The sequence below is a fragment of the Protopterus annectens genome, chromosome 17.part0, assembly GCF_019279795.1.
Source record: "Protopterus annectens isolate FY-2018-M chromosome 17.part0, PAN1.0, whole genome shotgun sequence".
Classification (NCBI taxonomy): domain Eukaryota; kingdom Metazoa; phylum Chordata; order Ceratodontiformes; family Protopteridae; genus Protopterus; species Protopterus annectens.
This window is the reverse complement of record NC_056751.1, coordinates 574005920-574026019: the sequence shown is the minus strand read 5'-3', so window position 1 is coordinate 574026019 and position 20100 is coordinate 574005920. Positions and strand designations below refer to the sequence as shown.

Below are 20100 nucleotides of genomic sequence, written 5' to 3'. Positions count from 1 at the left end.
CTAAGTGTCACACTCCAAATAACTTAAATCATGATGAGAAAGTGGCATTTAATAATCTCAAATCTCATTGTAAAGATTTTAGATTTATGAAGAGTGATAAGGGGGGCAATATTGTCATCATGAGGCAAGAAGTTTATAATAACAAAATGTTAGACATTTTGAGCAATTCAGAAGAGTATGAAACAATTAGCTATCATGAAATATTGCGTAGACAACGCTTCATTCATTCTGAGCTTTATGGACTTCTCATGACTGGTGACATTACTTTTGATGTGTATGATTTCTGTACAGTGCAAGAACCACGCATAGGAGTCATTTTTGGTATACCCAAAACACACAAGAGTTTAACAAATCCCCCCCTTAGACCCATTGTTTCTTCACCACACTCTGTTACTGAGGGTATTTCACTTGTCATTGATGCTGTGTTGGGGCCCATTTTAACCAGTGAAACTTCGTTTATTAAAGATTCATGGCACTTCCTGAACAAATTTGGGTTATTTTTACAAGGTGGGAATTTTGATCCTTCAAGACACATTATTTTCACCATAGATGTGGTTTCTTTATACACCTGCATCCCTCATGTTCAAGGTGTGGAGGCTGTGTGTAATTTTTTACTTAAAAAGAATATAGGATTAACAAACAATGCTATTTCCACTATTAGACATTTTTTGGAAATTATTTTGGAAAATAATTTTTTTCTGTTAGGACAAACTTATTACCAACAAAAGAGGGGTGTGGCCATGGGGTCCCCCGCTGCACCAGCATACGCAAATCTTGTTATGGCCTGGTGGGAGTTTGAATTTATATCAATGTTGACTAGTAAATATAACATTAATTTTTTTTGTCGTTTTATTGATGATTTATTTTTTGTTATTGAAGGTGATTTTAGCACTGTTGATACCTTCATTTCAGAAATTAATTTATTTTCTGATTATTTGAAGTTTATCAAGGGTTGTGTAGGCTTGCAAATTAGTTTTCTTGATGTTTTTTTATACTGGGATGAGATTGAGGCTAGATTTCATAGTAAAATCTTTCGTAAAGAAACCTTTACAAATGGGTACTTACATCACCTCAGTAATTACCCCAGGCATATTATTAAAAATATCCCTCAGGGACAATTCATAAGGGCTAGTCGTATGACGTCTAAGCACAGTGATCTTATTGATGAATTCAACCTTATTATTTCTTTGTTCACCGAGAGGGGATACAAGGAAACTGAGTTGATCAAGTTGAGTGATGAGATTCTAAGTAGACGTTCTAGCTCTTTCAAAGCTTTACTTGACAGCCCTATGTCTTTGGTTACTGCTGATAACAGTACTACTCCTGTGAATAACATCAACAGTAATACTATTTGTTCTTTGGATATGAGCTCGGATGGTGGTCAAATAAAGCAAGTTGTAGTAAACAATTGGAGGATTATTAAGGGTAATTCTGACATTCAAAAAACTTTGGGGAACCAACCTTCTTTTGTTTTTAGAAACAATTGTAATTTAAAGAAAGCCCTAGAATTTCATCATTTTAACAGTATGACATTACATACCAACAAAACTGGTATGCACTGTTGCCACACTTGTAACATGTGCAGATTTATTTCTGAGGGTCCCTACATTAGGATAGAAACTATTGATAAGACCATGAAGGTTCCTGGATACACTGATTGTAATACTAAGGGGGTAGTTTACATCAGCTTGTGTTCTAGTTGTCCTGCTTTTTATGTTGGCATGACAACTAGATGCCTTAAGACTAGAATTAGAGAGCACATTTATAGCATACGTAGTAAGGATGAGACCAACGCTCTTTTTAAGCATTCTGTTATTTGTCCTTCTTTTAAGAAATTTTTATTTTCCGTGTTAGAAGTTGTACACCCAGACAAGAGAGGGGGTGATTATAAAAACTATTTGGAACAGCGTGAGACCATTTGGCAGATGCGTTTGAACTCAGATAGATTTCCTGGGTTAAATGATGCCATAAACATCAAGTGCTTTTTAAAGTATAGGAAATTATATGTAAACAAGGATTGTGATACTACAGCTTTTTTTACTTAAATTTTCATTTAAATTGATAGTGGTTTTGTAATGTTAAATTAACAAATTAACTTTAATTATCTGTTAATTACGTATGCATTATCACTTTATCTATTTAAATGTTGTCTGGTCTAATTGCTTTTGTATTCTGAGGAAGTCTTGTGACGAAAGCAGACATTAAAATTACAGTACGCTATTGCTGTTGGATTTTTTGTCTCCTGCTTCTTGGTTTAGCTTTGGTTTTTTACCTTGTTCAGCATCTTGAGGATCGACAAAATGAGGGGGAAGACACTACCCAAGGGATGGGGGCAGATTTAATTGGCCATGACTGTTTCAAATGGTAACTGAATAAGACTGTTCCAGTTGGTAAGACTTCTCCAATACAAAAAGATCTGTCAATGGAGGGCACTGTCTTTATCTCACAGAGTGGAAGACCTTGAGGTGTCCACTCACAGTTAGTCTTTTTCTGTTTTTCCTCCACTGAGATCTGGTCTGATGGGATGTTGGAGATTTGGCAATGCAGATCTAGTTGGAAAGCTGTTTATCACATCATCTCAGCTACTATGTACAGCTGGTAGGAGCATGCTTTCCTTTGTTTGCTTAGCCATTACACATAGCCGGTAGAAGGATGCACCCCTTTGTTTGCTTAGCTATTAGGCATATCTGGGAGAAACACACACCCCTTTGTTTGCTTAGCTGCTAGTCACAGCTGGTAGGAGCATGCACACGTTTGTGTGCTTATGTACCACATGAATGTGCTGCTTCCTGCTAATACCTTACAATGCCCCTGGCTATCAGAGTAGGGGATTCTCAAGAAGAGAATCAGGGCCATCATCTGTTTTAGACTGATATGTCTGGTTATCATGGGAATCATTCCACATGATGTATAATGGCAGATCATATATGCCTCCTCATGGCTATGTTTGAGGTATCTGTAGTCAGAGTCTGCGCTCCTTCTGGAATCCCAAAAGACATCTCCTGGCTGTCTTCAACTTGCAGGGATAATCAGGAAAACTTTCTCCTGACAGAAGGAATCAACATAATACCTTCTGGTTCTATTAGTCCCATAGGCTTCTGGGACACCACTGTATTTTGTTGCAAAGGTGGCAACTACCTAAGTTAGTCCAACTAACAAAATCAAAAAAGTGATAAACATCAATGTAAATAATCCAGAACCAGATAAAGTTTAGTAGTAAAAAAAGAGAGTTTATTAAGCACTTTTGCCTCACTTAAAGTAGCTGAGACTTCATCAGAATAAACTCCACCATACATTGCTTCTCTTAAAATGCTTAGTATACAAATCACATGATTAATTTCAACCAATAGTTTTCCAGTTCATAAATCACACATTAAAAAAGTAAAAACACAGCCGTTACCACATCTCCTTAAAGAAATACTTCTCCTGAGTAACACTGTATAATTGAATGTATTCCCTTATCAAATCTGTAATTTGTTCATTAATTCCTGGTAAAGTGTTGGCTGTCAGCCTAATTTGCCAATGTAGTTCATGTGCTTTGAGATGCTCTTTCCATGGACTTTCCTGAAAAATCATGTAAACTTTTTTTCAAACTCTAAATCTAAGATACTGACCTACGTTCCTTTTAATATGTTTAGCTAAAGCATTTGTTAATTTCATTCATTTAATATCATACAAGTATTCGTATATTCTCTCGAGACATCCTTTCTGTTTTACCCATGTAAAAAAACTTTGTATACTGAACACCAAGCAATGTATACTAACTCAGACATTTCACGATTAAAAAAAAAACTTTTACTAATTCCCATCTTAACCCTTTGATTTTTGGGATCATTCTTCACCTATATGTAAGCAATGTAATTTGCTGCCTCCTATCTGGTACCACTGGCTTGCTGTTCAAGCTTTTTCCTATATTCCTACTTGATCTCACTGTGTTCCAATTCTTGTATATAATGTTATTTAACTTGCTTACCATCCACCATAAATGTAGTAATCAAGTTTCTGTTGTAAGCTTTATCCAAATCATCCTTATTCACTAATTATTTGTTATACCTTTCCTGTTTCCTAGGAGTGGGGTTAAATAACTATCACTCTCTTACTCAATATTTCAGTAAAAACGTCTTGTAATAAAACTAAGGGTTAACCCCCTCCAAACAAACATATCTTTTAATCTATTAAGATCCTCCTCAAAGGTCACTTGGTCTGAGACCATTCTTGCTATCCTTACCATCTGACCTTTGATTACAGTTCTTTTTTGCTTTAATGGGAGGCAACTATCATAGTGTAAGAGAGTGCTGAAATAACTATGTTTATGATAAATCGTAGAAGTAAACCTTTGGTTGACCACATTTCTACATCTAAACACTTGACACTCTTATCAGACTAAGAAAATGTAAGTTCAAAAATTCAGTTGTTGAATTTATGTATTCAAGAAATTCTTCTAAAATGCATTAACTCCCAGTCCAGAAAATACAAATATCATCCAAAAATCTTGAGTACTAATTCCAGTGCTGTGAATATGCTTTGTTAAAAATATATTTTCTTCCCAAGCCACCCAAACTAAGTTCGGAAAAGTTGCGGCACAGACCATTCCCATAGCTATCCAGCGTTTTGGTGAAAAATCTCACCCTCATATATAAAATAGTTGTTTAAAAGAACTTGTTCCATACATCAAACTATCACTCTTATTTTTAACTCCGATAAATTTGAATATTCTACTACCATATTTTGGAACCACTCAAGTCCTCTATCATGAGGGATCACCGAATAGAGGTCCTCTGCATCCACTGTCACAGATATAAGAGATTCTCTAAATAACATTTTGTCAGCCATTTTAAAACTCGCATGAGTCTTTTAACACGTGCTTAAACATTGAACACATACCCTTTAGTTCTAGGTCTTCAAATTTTACCAGGGCATGTTTTTCACTCCCTTGCATTCACTATAGGTCTAAAAGGTGGCTCGTCTAACTTCTTATGGATTTTTGGAATGCCAATGTTCATTTTAAAAAATATATATATATTCATCCTGGGATATCCCTACCCTCAAAAACAAGTCCAACAACACACTATCAATTTTAGCATACGAAATGTGTAGCTCATTCCAGGATACTACTGAATAACCCCCACTGTTCAAAATCTTAAACATATGATCCACTTAGTCTACGTAGCCCATTATTACTAAACAACCTCTGTGTCCGGTTTCATTATTCTATGTCTTTATTAGAACAAATTTCATTTAATAATTTCCAATCCTTGGAAGTCAAATTCCATGTGTTGTATATCTTTTAACCACCTGTTCTTAACGAGTAAATGCCCTTTTTACATATTTTCTCAAATAACAAGATGGGGTGGTAGGCAGATTATAGGTTCATAGTTAAGTACTAGGCCATCTGCCTGAGGGCATCTATAAGCCTAGCCAGAATGTGTTGGCTTTCGCTGCCGCCTTAGAATAGTTCCCTGTGACTCAGTCCAGCAGAGCCATTAGTTCCCTGTGCCTCTGTCCAGCAGAACCACTGCAGTGATCCCCAGGGTAAATTTTCTGTTTCCCATCCACTCGTCAAGGTTTCTCTGAGGGGCTCTGCCTAATGTAGATTGGAATCCTGTTCCAAAGCATGGGGAGTCTCTGGGACAGGAATCTATCCCTCCAGCACATCATATTTATCACTATGGTGAGGTTTAGATCCCTAGAGCGTACGGCTCTTAGGGATTTTTTTTTTTTTTTTTAGGTGGAGCATGTCCATCAATTCTGAGTTGGACATGGCCTTGTATGTCAGGCAGAGATCACCTCTGAGTAAGCAGTATGCAGCTGAATACAGCTGAAGTTTCTTCAGTCGGGCTGCATAGGGCATATGTTTGAGGCCAGTAATCCTCTTGGTGAGGTACTTCTGTGGTCTTTCCAGCTGTTGCAGGTGCATTGTAAGGTACATCCCAAATGGGGCATTGTATTCTATGATGGGTCTGATGAGTGATGAGTAGAGGGGCACAATAACCTCTTTTGTTCTACATGCAAACCCTTTTGTGATTAGGTGGGCCACATAGAAGGATTTTCTAACCATCTTCGCAATATGATTATCAAAGGAGAGATTACTATCTACTTGGGTCCCCAGATCCCTTATTGCATTTTCTGTATTAGGGGACTACCACTCATGTGGTATTTCACGGGTACTTTGTTTTTTACAAAGGGGATGACTATTCACTTTTTGGCATTTAGCTTGAGGTCATGATTTTGACGCCAGGTATCCGTCTCAGTGAGACCCTTCTGGAGGATGTCTGTATCAGCTGGAGAGTCAATTATGGCCCCCAGTTTGCAGTCGTCTGCGAACTTTGTCAGCCGTAGTCCTTCTGTGGCTGTCTGTACCTCTGAGAAGTATATACCGAACAGGAGGGGTCCCAGGACTGAGCCCTGGGGGATGCCACTTGTAACTGGTTTAGAGTCGGACCTACAGCCTTCAACTCTCACCATGATGATTCTATTCATGAGCCAACAGGCAACCCATCTTGTGACGTAGGGGGTTATGTTCAGGCTGGTGAGCTTGTCTATAATACCAGAATGGGGAATGGTGTTAAATTTACTAAACCCTGAAATCATACTTTCAGCCCCTTTTAAAACACTTTGATCTTTTTCAGCGAAGTCTATCTCTAAATTTATTTTTCATACAAATAACTTTCTAATCAATTACAGTGGAAACCATATCTAATTGCTTGTTAGGAATAAATGTTAAATTCCTATCAAAAAAGTTAGTGTTTTTCCTCTATCAATGTAGAACTGCAATTGTACATAAAAATATCACCCTTGTCATTTTTAACTATGTTAATCATTTTAACTCCTCTAAGGTGGTTGGGTACCACATTTTCTGACTTTCTTGTTGTTCAGTGGGTACTGCCAATTGTTTTGTCCCTGAGAATAGTTGTTCTTCCCACCCAACTCTTCAGCCATTCTGAATGGCAAAGCAGGGGTACTCTAAAACAATTTCTACTTCTTGTATTTCTTCCCCCATATCAGCGTCCATTTTCAAAATCTCTTGTGTTAAACTGTTGCACAGAGCAAGAAAATGTTATAGATGACGAAGGTGGTGGTGACCATATACATCAAGGAACTATATACCGTCAAGCAATAATATACCAGCCTTGGAAGACTGTCTTTCTTGTATCTCCTGCACTAATCATCACAAAACCTTAATACTAGGAAATGTAAATATTGGTTGTTCACAAAGTATAACAATATTGCAACTAACACCATACAACTCTATGCTTTTTCCAAATCATCAATACCCCCACTAGATACAATAAACACGTCTCGAAAGAATCAAACTTAGATTGGATACTTACAATCCAACCTGAAAAATATTCATCAAATGGCACATTACTAGGTTTTTTCAGTGATGACCTTCCAAACTATTTAAGAAGACAAAAAAAAAAAAAAAACAAATAATATGCAAACAAGTGCAACATGGCTCACAACTTAACCAAATTCTATTCTACCCTTAAACATTTTGGCCACCCTATGTCACTGCAACAGGTCCATATTTAAAACCCATCTCCTACATAATGCTGTACTCAAATTCAATACCATCCTTCTAAATGTCCTTAACAATCTAGTCCCTATCAGAACTAAAAGAATAAAAATCAAATCTGCTCCATGGCTGTGCAAAACCACCAAAGAATTAATGAAAACCATAGACAGCATGTGGAAAAAATACTTTTAATGCAAAACAGCTCACAACCTACAACATCTCAGATGTCTTAAAAACCAAGTTAAGCATCTTATAAGAAAATTATACCAATCTTCAGGATAAGCAGAAGTCCAAATCTTTTTGGGCCAGAGTTTATAACCACATGAAAACCACCCAAGCATACACCCTCCAACTTAGAGCAAATCCTACGAGTTGCTGCACAATGTAACTCCTACTTTACCCAATCAGTAACCTCCTTAATTAAAAACACCACCAACAACACCCCAAACTACATATCAAGCTTTCTCTTTCTCTCTCAAACCTGTCTCTACCTCTACTATCAGAAACTCTCAAAAACTGAAGCCCAGCACCCTAACCCATAACCATCTCCCTCCAGAATACATTAATCTTGTGGTAGATATAACAGCATATTATTTATCCATACTAATAAATTGGACAATAAAAGAAAACTATGTCACCCACCTGTAGAAAAAAAATCTTTTTCCTCCCACATCACAGAGGCTGTCCTTCCACAGACATCTCTAATTATTGACCCATAGCAATTCTGCCTCCTATATCAAAAATATTGGAAAAATGTATTCACTCTCAACTTCATAAATTCATCATACACAAAAAACTCCTTTCCCCCCACTCAGCATGGGTTCAGACCCCTTCGCAGCACCACTAAAGCCCAACACAAAGCACCTTGCATGTCTACTTTGCACCAGAGCACCTCTAGACAGAAATCAATGATTAACTTTGAATTTGGGTCATCAAACTTAATGCTATACATTATGGATATTCAAGTTACTATAACTGCTTAGCTGTCAAGCATTCACCTCTTAAAGGTGTGTTGAGTCACACAGTTAAAGCAGCAAATGGAGAGACCCAGGAAACCCTAGTGTGTAGTGGAGGTGTCCCAGGAAAGCCTGTCAGATGATTCTATGTAGGATGAATTCCACTTCCATATCCATAGGAGTTTCTCTGCTATACTAGAGGAGCTTAAGGATGAGGCATTCAAATGGACCTTAATGAATACCTTAGTATTTGAGATAGCAGCATGCAGCCCAAATGGACCTTAACGAACACCTTAGTATTTGAGATAGTAGCATGCAACTAGCAAAAGGGTGGTTGGTATCAGTGATAATGGTAACAGGGACATGATGGTGGATACCAGTGGTGAGTAAAGCTGTTAAATTAAAGAAACAGATCTTTCATACTATAATGGGGAGAGTCTCTGGATTTGACAAGATGGGTGCTGAGAATTTAGAAAAACAGTAGCTACTGCAAGAAAACGTAGAAGTTGAAAGAGTCTGGAAAGGACAAAGAACATGAGTTTTGGATGGCAGGAACCATAGACTAAGCTGGTCTAAGTATGGGTGGAGAAATATTGACAGACTGGTGACATTTGCAGAACATGCAGGAAAAAAAAACGTTTTGCAGACCACTGGACATGTCATTTTTTTGAGAAAGTAATGTGTGGATGGACTACATTAACAAACAGGTTGGAGAGGATAGATCAACAAAGTTTCTGTATGCAGACATTATGGCATTACAGGCAGACTCTGAGCAAGAACTTCAACAAAGGATAGGGGACTGTAATGCAAAACCAAACGCACATGGGATGAAATGGAGTACAGATAAAACAGCTGTAATGGCAGCAAATGAGGGAAATCAGAAGAAGCTAAGAACTGAGATAGAAGGGAAAACAGTGGAACAGGTTAACAGCTTCAAGTTTCTGGGAGGGGTGATTGGGAGACGGGAAATCTGAATGAAAAGGTCAAAGCTAGAATCAGAGGCACTGCAGCCAGGTGGCACAGAGTGTCAGGGGTACTGTATCACATAAGAATGCCAAAGAAGCTGAAAAATGAGGTGTACAAAACACTGGTGTAACCAGTACTACTGTATGGTACAGAAACATGGGCAGTAAAAGTAAAGCAGTTGAGGAAGCTAGAGGTGACGCAGGTGAAATGCCTAAGACATGTGGTAGGTTGCACACTGAGGCAAAGATGAAGAAATGAGGGCATCAGAACAAAAACCAAAGTAGCTCCATTTGCAGAGAAGGTCAAAGAGAACTTAATACAGTGGTTCAGGCACATGCAGTAAAGCAGAAGACAATCTGTAAAGATGATTTGGGAGAGACAAAGAAGACAAAAGGAAATGAGAGCATGAAGCAAGGAGGTGGATGGATTGTGTGAGAGAAGACCTGAGACTGTCAGGCATGACTGCTGAAGGTAGGAGAATAGCACTGATTCCAAAGTGATGGTGACAGCTGACACAACATCTGACCCTATGTAGAAAAAATGGGGGAAAATGAATCAATTATGAATGTCAGATGAAGCTGGTAGGAGTAGATCCATTTGTTATAAATTAGGACAATGTTGTGAGTAGTTCCTGGTTTGCAATACTGAAGACAGTAGTTGACATCTGGCCACAGCAGTGCTAAAGGTGTTGGATATTTCTAGGGTGTCATGGTTAGCATGCATTTTAACAGCTGTATAGAAGGCAGGGCAGTACATATGGAGAGGGAAACTGAGGTGTTGGTCTATATTTTCAAAAAGGAAACAGGAGATTGTGTAACAGCTAAAGGAAGATCATGCCTCTTGGCCTACATAGGAAAGCCTATGCTAAGGTAATTGAAAGGAGGCATCATTGGACAGCAGATTCTATCCAAACCATGGAACAGTGGGAGAAACTCTGCACATACCATCTTGACCAATAAACAGTGGGAACAGTTGCACAGATTCTATCCTTATAGGTTCACAGGTTCATAGGAGATTACTAGGCTAACGGCTTTGGGGACCTTACAAGCCTAGCCAATATAACCCAATTTTTCCCAATATATGGCCCCTGAGGCAAGAGGATGGTATGGATTTGTGCCAGTGCACTGAGTATCTTACAGATTGCCCCTGTCCATAAGGGACACAGGCACTACCCCAGGTGTGAATTTGTGATTTCCCATCCATTAATCCAAACTGCATGTGAAGAAGGCCACGGAAGGGCTCTGCTTACTGTGAATAGAAAGCTTGCTCCAACGAAGGGGCAGTCTCTGAGATGCACATCTGTCTCTCCAGCATGTTTTGATTGAGTCCATGACTAAGTTTATATTTCTGTCACCCAGATGATGCTCATGCTGTTCGACTTGCAGATGTGTAGCCATGGAAGAGTATTCCACATTACATCTTGACCATGGAACAATGGGAAGATTAATGCATATTTTATCCTGGCCAAGAAACAGTGATTTAACTCTTTTCCTTGCATAGGTACTGGAGGAATTGTGGGAGTTTGCCAGTACTACCTAACTGTGTTTTGTGGACTTGGACAAGGTATATGATCATCTAACTTAGAACAATCTGTTGAAAGTTCTACAACAGGGCCACTGTTGCCTTTCATTTGGTCCCTGTATTTGCAGACAGTGGAAGGAGTGTTTCAATGCTCAGCATTAATGGGGAGGCAGAACACTACTAAAAGTGTGTTGTGACGTCCACCCCCCAACCCGTGGATGGGCGCACACATCCTCCCAGCATGTCCTGTCAAGTGCTCATGCAGGGATTTATTTCTCTAAACCACTGGCACAGAAAACAGTAGTAGTGGTGAAATGATGCCTCCTCTCTCTCTATACAGAGCCTCTAATGTCGGCGATTCAGTGCCTGCTGCCATTCACTGTTAGGCAGAAGCATGCCAGTGATAATCATCACTTATCTGGCTGATCAGCACAGAACTGAAGTTTAATAAATTCATTTGTAACAAACAAGGATACAACAAACAAAAATAAGAAAAGAAGCACAAGTACGCACCTTTAGGAAGCTCGTTGCTTGTTGCCAGTACATTGCTTTTCAAGTAGGCTGCAGTTATGGCCTCAAGATAGTCATTCTGCATAAAAAAATATGCAAGGATTGACCCATTTAAAATCCTCAGAAAAAGTGTGATAATACGTTATGAATGCAGCTATGTCACACATATCATTAACATGATACTTTTACAAAATCAATTTTGTCCTATAATATAAGGTTCAGTTGTAGCAGATTATGCTTCACAGTAACATACTTTATTCCAACAATTACAATGTGACACTAACATTGGTATAACTGATGCATTCTCAAATAAGTACTGAGCTTGCTTGCCTCTGCTGCTTAAAGTGTTTTCTGATGAAATTCTAATGACTGGAATTCTGCACCTCAGAACAGTCAGACTACATATGCAAACAGTTCTGATAAATAAAAAGAATACATAAAAAATACAAATTATTTCCAGCTCATGTATTCAGATTAGTATGTGGAGCAGTTAACTAACAAAACCTACAGTCCCAAGTTAAGCTTGCAGTTAAGTCACTAAAGCCCTTACATTTACAAGCAACTTCGATTCTGAGGTACACATTTTAATGTGGGTTGGAGACTGGCATAAAGGTTAAGGTATTACCTCACAGCCACAAAGTACAGGGTTTGATTCTCATCCTTGGTCATTGACTGTTTACTGGCTAGGTATGTAACAGTCTGCAAATTGATTACCTAGTATTCCTTGAACCTGTTTGAACCTATTGCTTTTATTAAACTTGGATGGATGGGCAGAGAAGGGACTTCATGAAAAAATACATTCCAAACTCAGGATCTAGTATGGAAGAGGACCACTGGAATGCTTGCAGTGGACTGTAAAGGTGTCTCTTTGCTGGAGTTAAATCTTAGTGGTCTTCTTGAAGCTTTTAATATAAGGATTCTTAGCAATGATCTTTAACAGCTCTGGTTTAACACTTCATATAATAATGTCCTGCTAGAAGTCTGGGTCAGGAGCAGCGGGTAAACAGCTTGCTTCAGAGTGATGCTGTCTCCAAGTGCCATCTGTCAAGAAGTATAATTTGCTGTGATCTGTCTATGACCGGCTTATTAACTTGATGAGTGACCCCCACAAAAAAGCTAGTAGGGTACATTCAAAGGTGGATATTATTACATCACTGGTTACAAAACTTGCCAGCTTTCTTCGACAGCAGACTGGCTGTTTGGTTGCAAGATTCCAAGGCAGCTCCAGTTTTGAAAATTACTTATGTGCAGGAGGTGAGGGATGGGTGTATCTTACAACACCATTCCTATCTAATTTCTATTAGGAGCAGTAAGAACTGTTGTTATAACTGCCATGGCTGATTATCAACAATTCTTCTTCTTTCGGCTTTTCCCAGTTAGGGGTCGCCATAGTGGAACTCCGGTTTGCTAATGACTGGCAGTAGATTTTTACGGTACCAAGGTGCCAGCTTGATGCCCAACCTTCAAGGAAGGCATGCCCATTCACACATGTCTTTCGAACGCCAGCCATTCGATCGCGGGGAGGATGTGCAGACTCCACACAGAAGGCGTTCTCTAGCCGAGAATCGAATGGGAGAACCTCTTGCTGTGAGGCGACAATGCTACCTTTGCACCTCTGTGTATAACACATCCTTCCTGTTTATTCCTCTTTTCTTCTCCTCCACTTAAATCCTCTCAGTGTTTATGTATGCGGGTAAAACATTTACCAAAGATTTTTACAAACAGCAAATGATGACAGTACAGTAATTGTGACAGCCAACAGTGAAGAGACTACATGAAGTGAAACAGATTATCAGTTGTGTCATATTGATTTATTTATATTTGTTTTCCAGGGTAGTACACTGATTTCAATGGACTATTTGCAGACACAGCCCAGGTGAATAGGATTACATACAAAATGAACATATATATTTACAGATGCAAGAATATGCTACAACACTTAGTTCAAGAAGCAGTTTACACTGTTCAAAACATAGATGGAGAAAAAGAGATCTACTTAGCAGAACTTTCTCGATAAGATATAGCTGTAATGACTGAGATGGCTTACGCTACATTATTTAGAGAGATATGAAGACATTGGAAGAGGTGAGTGTAAACAGTTGCAGGAAAGGGTACCATGGGGAGAAGACAGAGAAATGGTAAGAGAGTTGTGCAGAGGGAACAGGAGTAGAAAGGAGAGGAAGTGTGAGAGATACAAAGAGAAGAGGGAGGTAGGATGAATGAGAGGCAGTAAGTGAAGGGATGACAAGATGAGATAAGGAAGCATGAAATAGGGATAATATATGTGAGAGAGCTGCAGGGCTCATGTAATATAACCTGTGCAAGTGGCAGCTTCACCATGTTTGGGTGAAGAAGTTTTCTTTGAATTGCTGACTGAAGACATCTCTGACTGGGAGAAGAATGGAGTGCTATAGTTTGTAGGTTCATAGGTTGGTACTAGGCTATCAGCCCTAGGGCCTATACAAGCCTAGCCATAACAATTCCCTGGCTATTTCTTCCCACACTATTTACTTCCCTGGACCCCTGTCTAGCAGGGCAACTGACGTGATCCCCGGGGTGAATTTCCTTTCTCCCATCCAATTGTCAAGGTTCCTTTTGAAGAGGGCCAAAGAGGCACTCTGCTTGACATGTATGGGCAATCTATTCCAGAGTCTGGGGAGTCTCTGGGTCAGGAACCTATCCCTCCAGCATGTTTTGTTTATTGTGATGACAAGGTTTAGATCCCTGGAGCGTGTGGCTCTGAAGGATTGGGATTTCTTTATGTGAAGCATGTCCAACAGCTCTGGGTTTGACATGGCCTTGTATGTTAAGCAGAGATCGCCTCTGAGTAGACGATATGCGACAGAGTATAGCTGGAGTTTTTTAAGGCGGTCAGCGTAGGGCATCTGCTTTAGGCCTGTGATTCTTTTAGTGAGGTATTTCTGTGGCCTTTCCAGTTGTTGCAGACATCTTGAGTTTAGGTTCTAGGATGGAGAATGCATGGTCAGTGCAATGAAGTTTAGTTTTTGGAGTTACTGGGCTGGGGGGTTTGAGATTGAGAGACACCCCTGAGATTACATGTGGGGGTCCTGATGAAGAGTTTATGAGTGCGAAGGGAAGATGTCTCAGGAGAAAGAACTGTGAATTAGTGATCCAAGTAGGGGGTTGCTTTTCAAATGTTTTGGGAGCCATTCATTTTTTGTGAGAGCTAGACAGTGGTGTTCTTTAACGGGGAAGTCACTGGCAGATTTTAATGGAGGCAGTTTACAAGGTGGTGGCATTTTTCTTTGATGCTGCAGCTACTATGAGTAGTCCATATTCAAGTAGAGGTAAGAGTATTCCTTTGCCTATAGCAGTTTTGATTGGCTTAGGCAGACAAGGTAACAGTTTGACCAGAACAGTACTGATCTTTTTCTGCATGTTTTGAATGTGTAATTGAAAGTTCAGAGATTGGACTAGATAAATGCCATGATATTTGAAGGATGCAATAGTTTCTATGGTGAGATTTTTAATATTAAGGAAGCTGGTTGCTTTGGCTAATTTCTGGTTGGTTCCAAATAGCACTGATTCAGTTTTTGCTGTATTGAGTACAAGTTTTTGGGTGGAACCCTGGGGGACTCACTTCATAACAGGAACTGTTTCAGAGGTGGTGGCACCCACTTTCACCTTGAAGGATTTATTGGTGAGGAAATCTAAAATGCAAAGTTTTCTGCATTGTCAATAATGCCTACTTCAGCTAGTTTGTCAAATATTAAGCTATGGTCAATTAGATCAAAGGCTTTTGTGAAATCAATGTCATGATCTCCTGTCATTGAGATAAATCCTTAATGTAATACTCACCAAATATAACTAAAAGGCAATGTCAACTTTTGGTAATAAGAAACACATAAAATTTCCCTCCAGAAAACTAAACTATACCATATTAAAATATCATCCAAAGACCACAAGACTGGTGTGTCTTCTCCAAAAGTGCTGTAATGAAGAAAGTACTCTAACGGAGGAAAGCTGTGTAAATACAATGTAGCACTGAAACTTCTTGTAATTTTGTAAGAGTATAAATTTAGTCTCTTATGTACTTCAAATGCATAGTTATAGATGTGACTTACAAAAACACAGACATTTTTAAGGTGAGAAAACTAGAGAAAAGTAATGAGTACCGAACAGCATGGTAAATTTCAAGGTGGACTTCAGGACTGATATGGATAGCAGCAGGTGGTTAACATGGAGGAGAAATCACAGCTGAATGAGGAAGCATGGAAAGTTAGAAAGGGTAAGTCTACAAACAAAATGGAGGTGGAGAAAGGCAAAGAAAAATACAAACTGGTCAAACAAACTTGCAAACCAAAGCTTACCTGTTTCACTTTGCTGTCCATATAATTTTCTTTACTGTTGAAAGATGTTTCGGAACATGGCAGGGTTGCCCAGGAGACAGTGCCAGAACTACCAGTTAAGACACGAGAATTCATCTATGAGACAAGTAATGTACATATATTACATCAAAATTAGTAACACAGCTACAGCAGTCAGAGTTATAGGGCAAAACTGAGTAATTTGGCAAATGAAACAAATGGTTTATTTTATAACTGTCAGTACAGCTTAGCTTTCATTTGAAAAAAATGCAAGTAAAATTACTGCTAGTAAACTATGTGACTGAGCAAGTATTTAACTATGATTAAGGTCCTAGACTGTTGTTAAAAGCAAGAGCTTCTGTCGAGTAGATCATGGTCTTCGCTAAAATAAAAATTAAATTATATACAGCAGTACAGTTGTGTTAAAGGGTGACAGTGACAATTTGATAAATTAAAACCTTCAACAGTAGTTTTTGTGAGCCAAGGGGTGGGGTTAAATTTGACTCTTTTGTGTCTAGCTGGGACTGACTGGTTTAATAGAGAGGAAAAAGGTGTCATTAAAATATGCAAGTGCTTCATCCAGAGGGAGAGTTTGAGTAGAAGCCATTTTCAAGCTTCCAGTATATATGAATATATATTTGTTAAAATGATTTAAGTTGCGGACTGTGTTGTAGTGGTGATCAGTTTACAATCTTTTAAGAAAGTTTGGAAGGTGGTCATTCAAAGACTTAAGGAGAGTACCAGGCAATTTTACTTGGGTCAAATATGATGGCCCAGTCTAGACTAGAAGATAGATTGGAGGTTTTTGTTTATATCTGATTGGAGTGGCGAAGAGTTGTGTGAAGTTGTATTGACTTATCAGAAACGTAGGGTCGGGAGCTGAAATAAGATTGCTAATCGATATTTACTTCACCTAGGATGATGGTTTCCTTGTATGTTTTTTTTTTGTTTTAACAAGAAACATCTTTATTGAATTATCACTTATGACATAGGCAACCGTACATTTATATAAATGAAAACAAACCACAGTGACATTTTCAGTTGCAAACATTATACATCACATATAATTTTCTAAACAGTCACAGTCAGTCAGACATTACATAGCTCATTCAATTCCTGCCTTCCCTTAAACCACATTCCTCCTCCAAACATCATTCCCATTTTTTCTATGTAATTTGCTCCTACACTTTTCTAAAGATCCCACTTTCAGTTCTTTTAACAGTGTTATTATATTCACTACCTCTACTACAGTTGGTTTAAACTTTGATTTCCATTTTCTAGTAATTTTTATTTTTTTGGCAGCCACCGGAATTAAACTCAGCAAGGCCTTACTATGTCTAAGCAATCCTGATTCTGTATTACAGCTCAAAAAAATCATTTTCTTATTTACATTGATTTTCTCACTCAGTATTTCTGACAGAGTAGTCTACAGGAAATTTTTTAAAGTCTACCAACTTATTCCACTACCAAAAAAATATGTTCCCAATTACATCTTTCTTTCCTATCACACCTCCAATATTTGCAATCTACCCGAGTAAAAAATCTTTTTTGATTTGTTTTGATTTGAAGAGTCTGCTTGGGGTTTACAAATATCTATGCAAACACTTCCAAGCAAAAATCCTAAACATTCTAGACTTTGTTGCATACTTGGGAGCCATACTTCCATCCTCCCATTGTTCCTTGTCAATTGCTTATCCTTATGGAGGGCTTCTTCAGACTGTACAAATTAATTAAAGAAGGCACAGCCACAAATAGTCAGTTCAATTAAAATAATTAAACAATTAAAATTCAATACTGAAGTATTTTAAAAATACAGAATAACAATTCAGAGACCTAATGGTGTGTTGACATCATACCTGAGCAACTTTGTTATAATATACAACAATTCATATTTGATGCTTGTAAAAATATAAAGGATATATATAACATGGCATGACATCCCTCTACATCTCTAAAACTAGTTTAAACATTGTTTGTAACATTTTTTACTTCCTTATAATGCTTGCAATATTATCCATAGGCCACCAGATGGTGTTATAACTTAATATCTAATAAGGCCTGATACGCACTTTCAACTGAGGGATTAGCACACAATCATTTTCAACTGATACTAGTAAAAATACAAAATAACAATTCAGAAACCTAATGGTGTGGTGACATCATGCCTGAAACAGCATTATATAATATACAACAGTTCTATTTGATGCTTGTAAAAAAATATAGAGGATATATATGACATGGCATAACATCTCTATGTCTCTAAAATAGTTTAAACATTGTTTGTATTTTACTTCCTTGCAAAATGCATGCAATGTTGTCCATAGGCCACAGATGGCGTTATAACTTAGTATCCTGTGGGCATAATACACTTTTCAACTGAGAGTTAGCACACAATCATTTTCAACTGATACTAGTATGAAAATGTGTTATAATTAACTAGGAAATACATACTAGTAGATATATAAAATCCTTGTCATATATATGTCCGGTTAAGTGAAATCAGAATATGAGGCATAAATATGCTTAGTTAAAACTATAATTCTAGACCTATTGCATCTAGGTCATATCAAAAATAGAATACCCATAAGTTTGGCAATCTAAAAATGGTATTGTAAATAAAAGAGATTTTTATACATATATATCTGATAATTAACAATGTTTTGACTCTACCTAGCCTCCTTTTTCTTAAGGAAGGGTAAATGTTAATTTTGTCATTCCAGACCTGGAGGGTGGTCAGATTTATCGAATAATCCACCTGGTTCATATTCTAAAAGTAAGTGTCTCCACATCCCCCTCCTCTGCGTGCAGGAGTAATACTTTGTATAACAAAAAAGGTAAAAGTATGCCCATCCCTCTATTTTAGCACGTGTTTAGCCAGGGCATTCCGTTCATCTCCTGTTCTTATGCAATTGTGTTCCCTTATTCTCTCTTAGCTGTCTATTTGTTTCCTATATAGAAAACAATTACAGAACTCACACTGGAGCCAAATAGACCACATTATCTGTTCTACAATTGGAGCCTGTTAAAAGGAGAAGGTTTGTCCTGTAATTGGTGATGTGAACTGTACATCAGTATTGATGTAGGTGCATTGATTACCCAGCTGTTGCAAGGAATAGTGTTAGTATTGGGAGTTAGATGTATACTTGTGAGTTTGTGAGGCATAATGTTAAACCCAATTGGAAGCTTATTCTTATAGTTAAATCTGGGTTGTTCATCAGTTAGGTTACTGATCTCGTTGTCTAATCTCTTAACAAATGCCAATGTAGTTGGTTAATTATGTTTTTTAATCTCACTAACATCTTTTTGTGTAATATAAAAGAAAAACTGACCTTTGAGTCTTTATCATCTCCATTAGTATCATCTTCCTTTTCTATATCTGCTCTACTGGAAGAATGGGTGGAACAACAGCACTTATCAGCCTTGCACTTCATCTATTTGGCTTTATCCCACATCTCTCTCCACGTCATAGGATCTTTGTAGTAGTCTACCTTTCAGTCCCTTCAACCTCATTATAGAAAGCCTATCTCCATTGGGGTTGAGCCCTGAATGCTCTCATTAGTTGTCCCTTAATTACATTATAGAAGAAGATATGCTTAGGATACATACTATTTCCTATGTAAAATGGAATTTCTGAAACCGCATATATCCTGTACACAGAAGTGTTTTATAATTCCATTACTTAATTTCATTACATTAACATCCAAAAGAAATGTGTTCTGAAAGGAATAAGACATGGTGAACTTCAAAAATGTGTTAGACCATTGATGTCATGCACCAAATTCTAGCAAAGGTATTTTCATTTCCTTTTCCAAACTAAAAAGAATTAGATCTACAAACCTCTTATAGAGATACTAACATTGTTCTTAAAAGGAAGGAAGGTGAAACAGTTCTTCATTCTCCCATTGGAATGTTACATGAGCTATGTTAGAAGTGGCTATTGGCACATGGCATGCCCATAGCTTCGCCATCATTTTGTATGTACAGATTCTCATTAGAATAAAGATGTCAAAGTATTCTACAAAATAAGTTTCTAGGAACATAGTTAATAGCTCTATGGAACTGAATATCCATATCTGCATGTTGTCTAAGATGGTGGAGACACTATTAATACCCACATCATTGGGTATAACTTAGTGAAAAAGACTTTTCCGTCCAAAGTGAACTAACAAATATTCTTCAGTATTTTTCTTTTTGATAGGAATTCATATAGTTGTTGGTGAAACTGTTGCCTATCCTTTAAGATGTTCACATTGCTCTCAATGCTATTCCTAAGATGGTATTCTACAAAAAGGGAGAGGAGGTT

The 20100-nt window shown here is 37.9% G+C and overlaps 1 protein-coding gene across 1 annotated transcript in view; it reads right to left on the bottom strand.

Moving 5' to 3' along the window:
• The window catches only part of LOC122791459 (cytosolic carboxypeptidase 2-like), a 783816-nt gene that overhangs the window by 36648 nt on the left and 727068 nt on the right, over positions 1-20100 (bottom strand). Inside the window, exons 16-17 of the mRNA XM_044059204.1 lie at positions 15801-15914; positions 11473-11548 (exon numbers count right to left, since the gene is read on the bottom strand). Of these exons, the coding sequence (XP_043915139.1) occupies positions 11473-11548; positions 15801-15914 (190 nt within the window). The remainder of the gene's footprint in view (positions 1-11472; positions 11549-15800; positions 15915-20100) is intronic.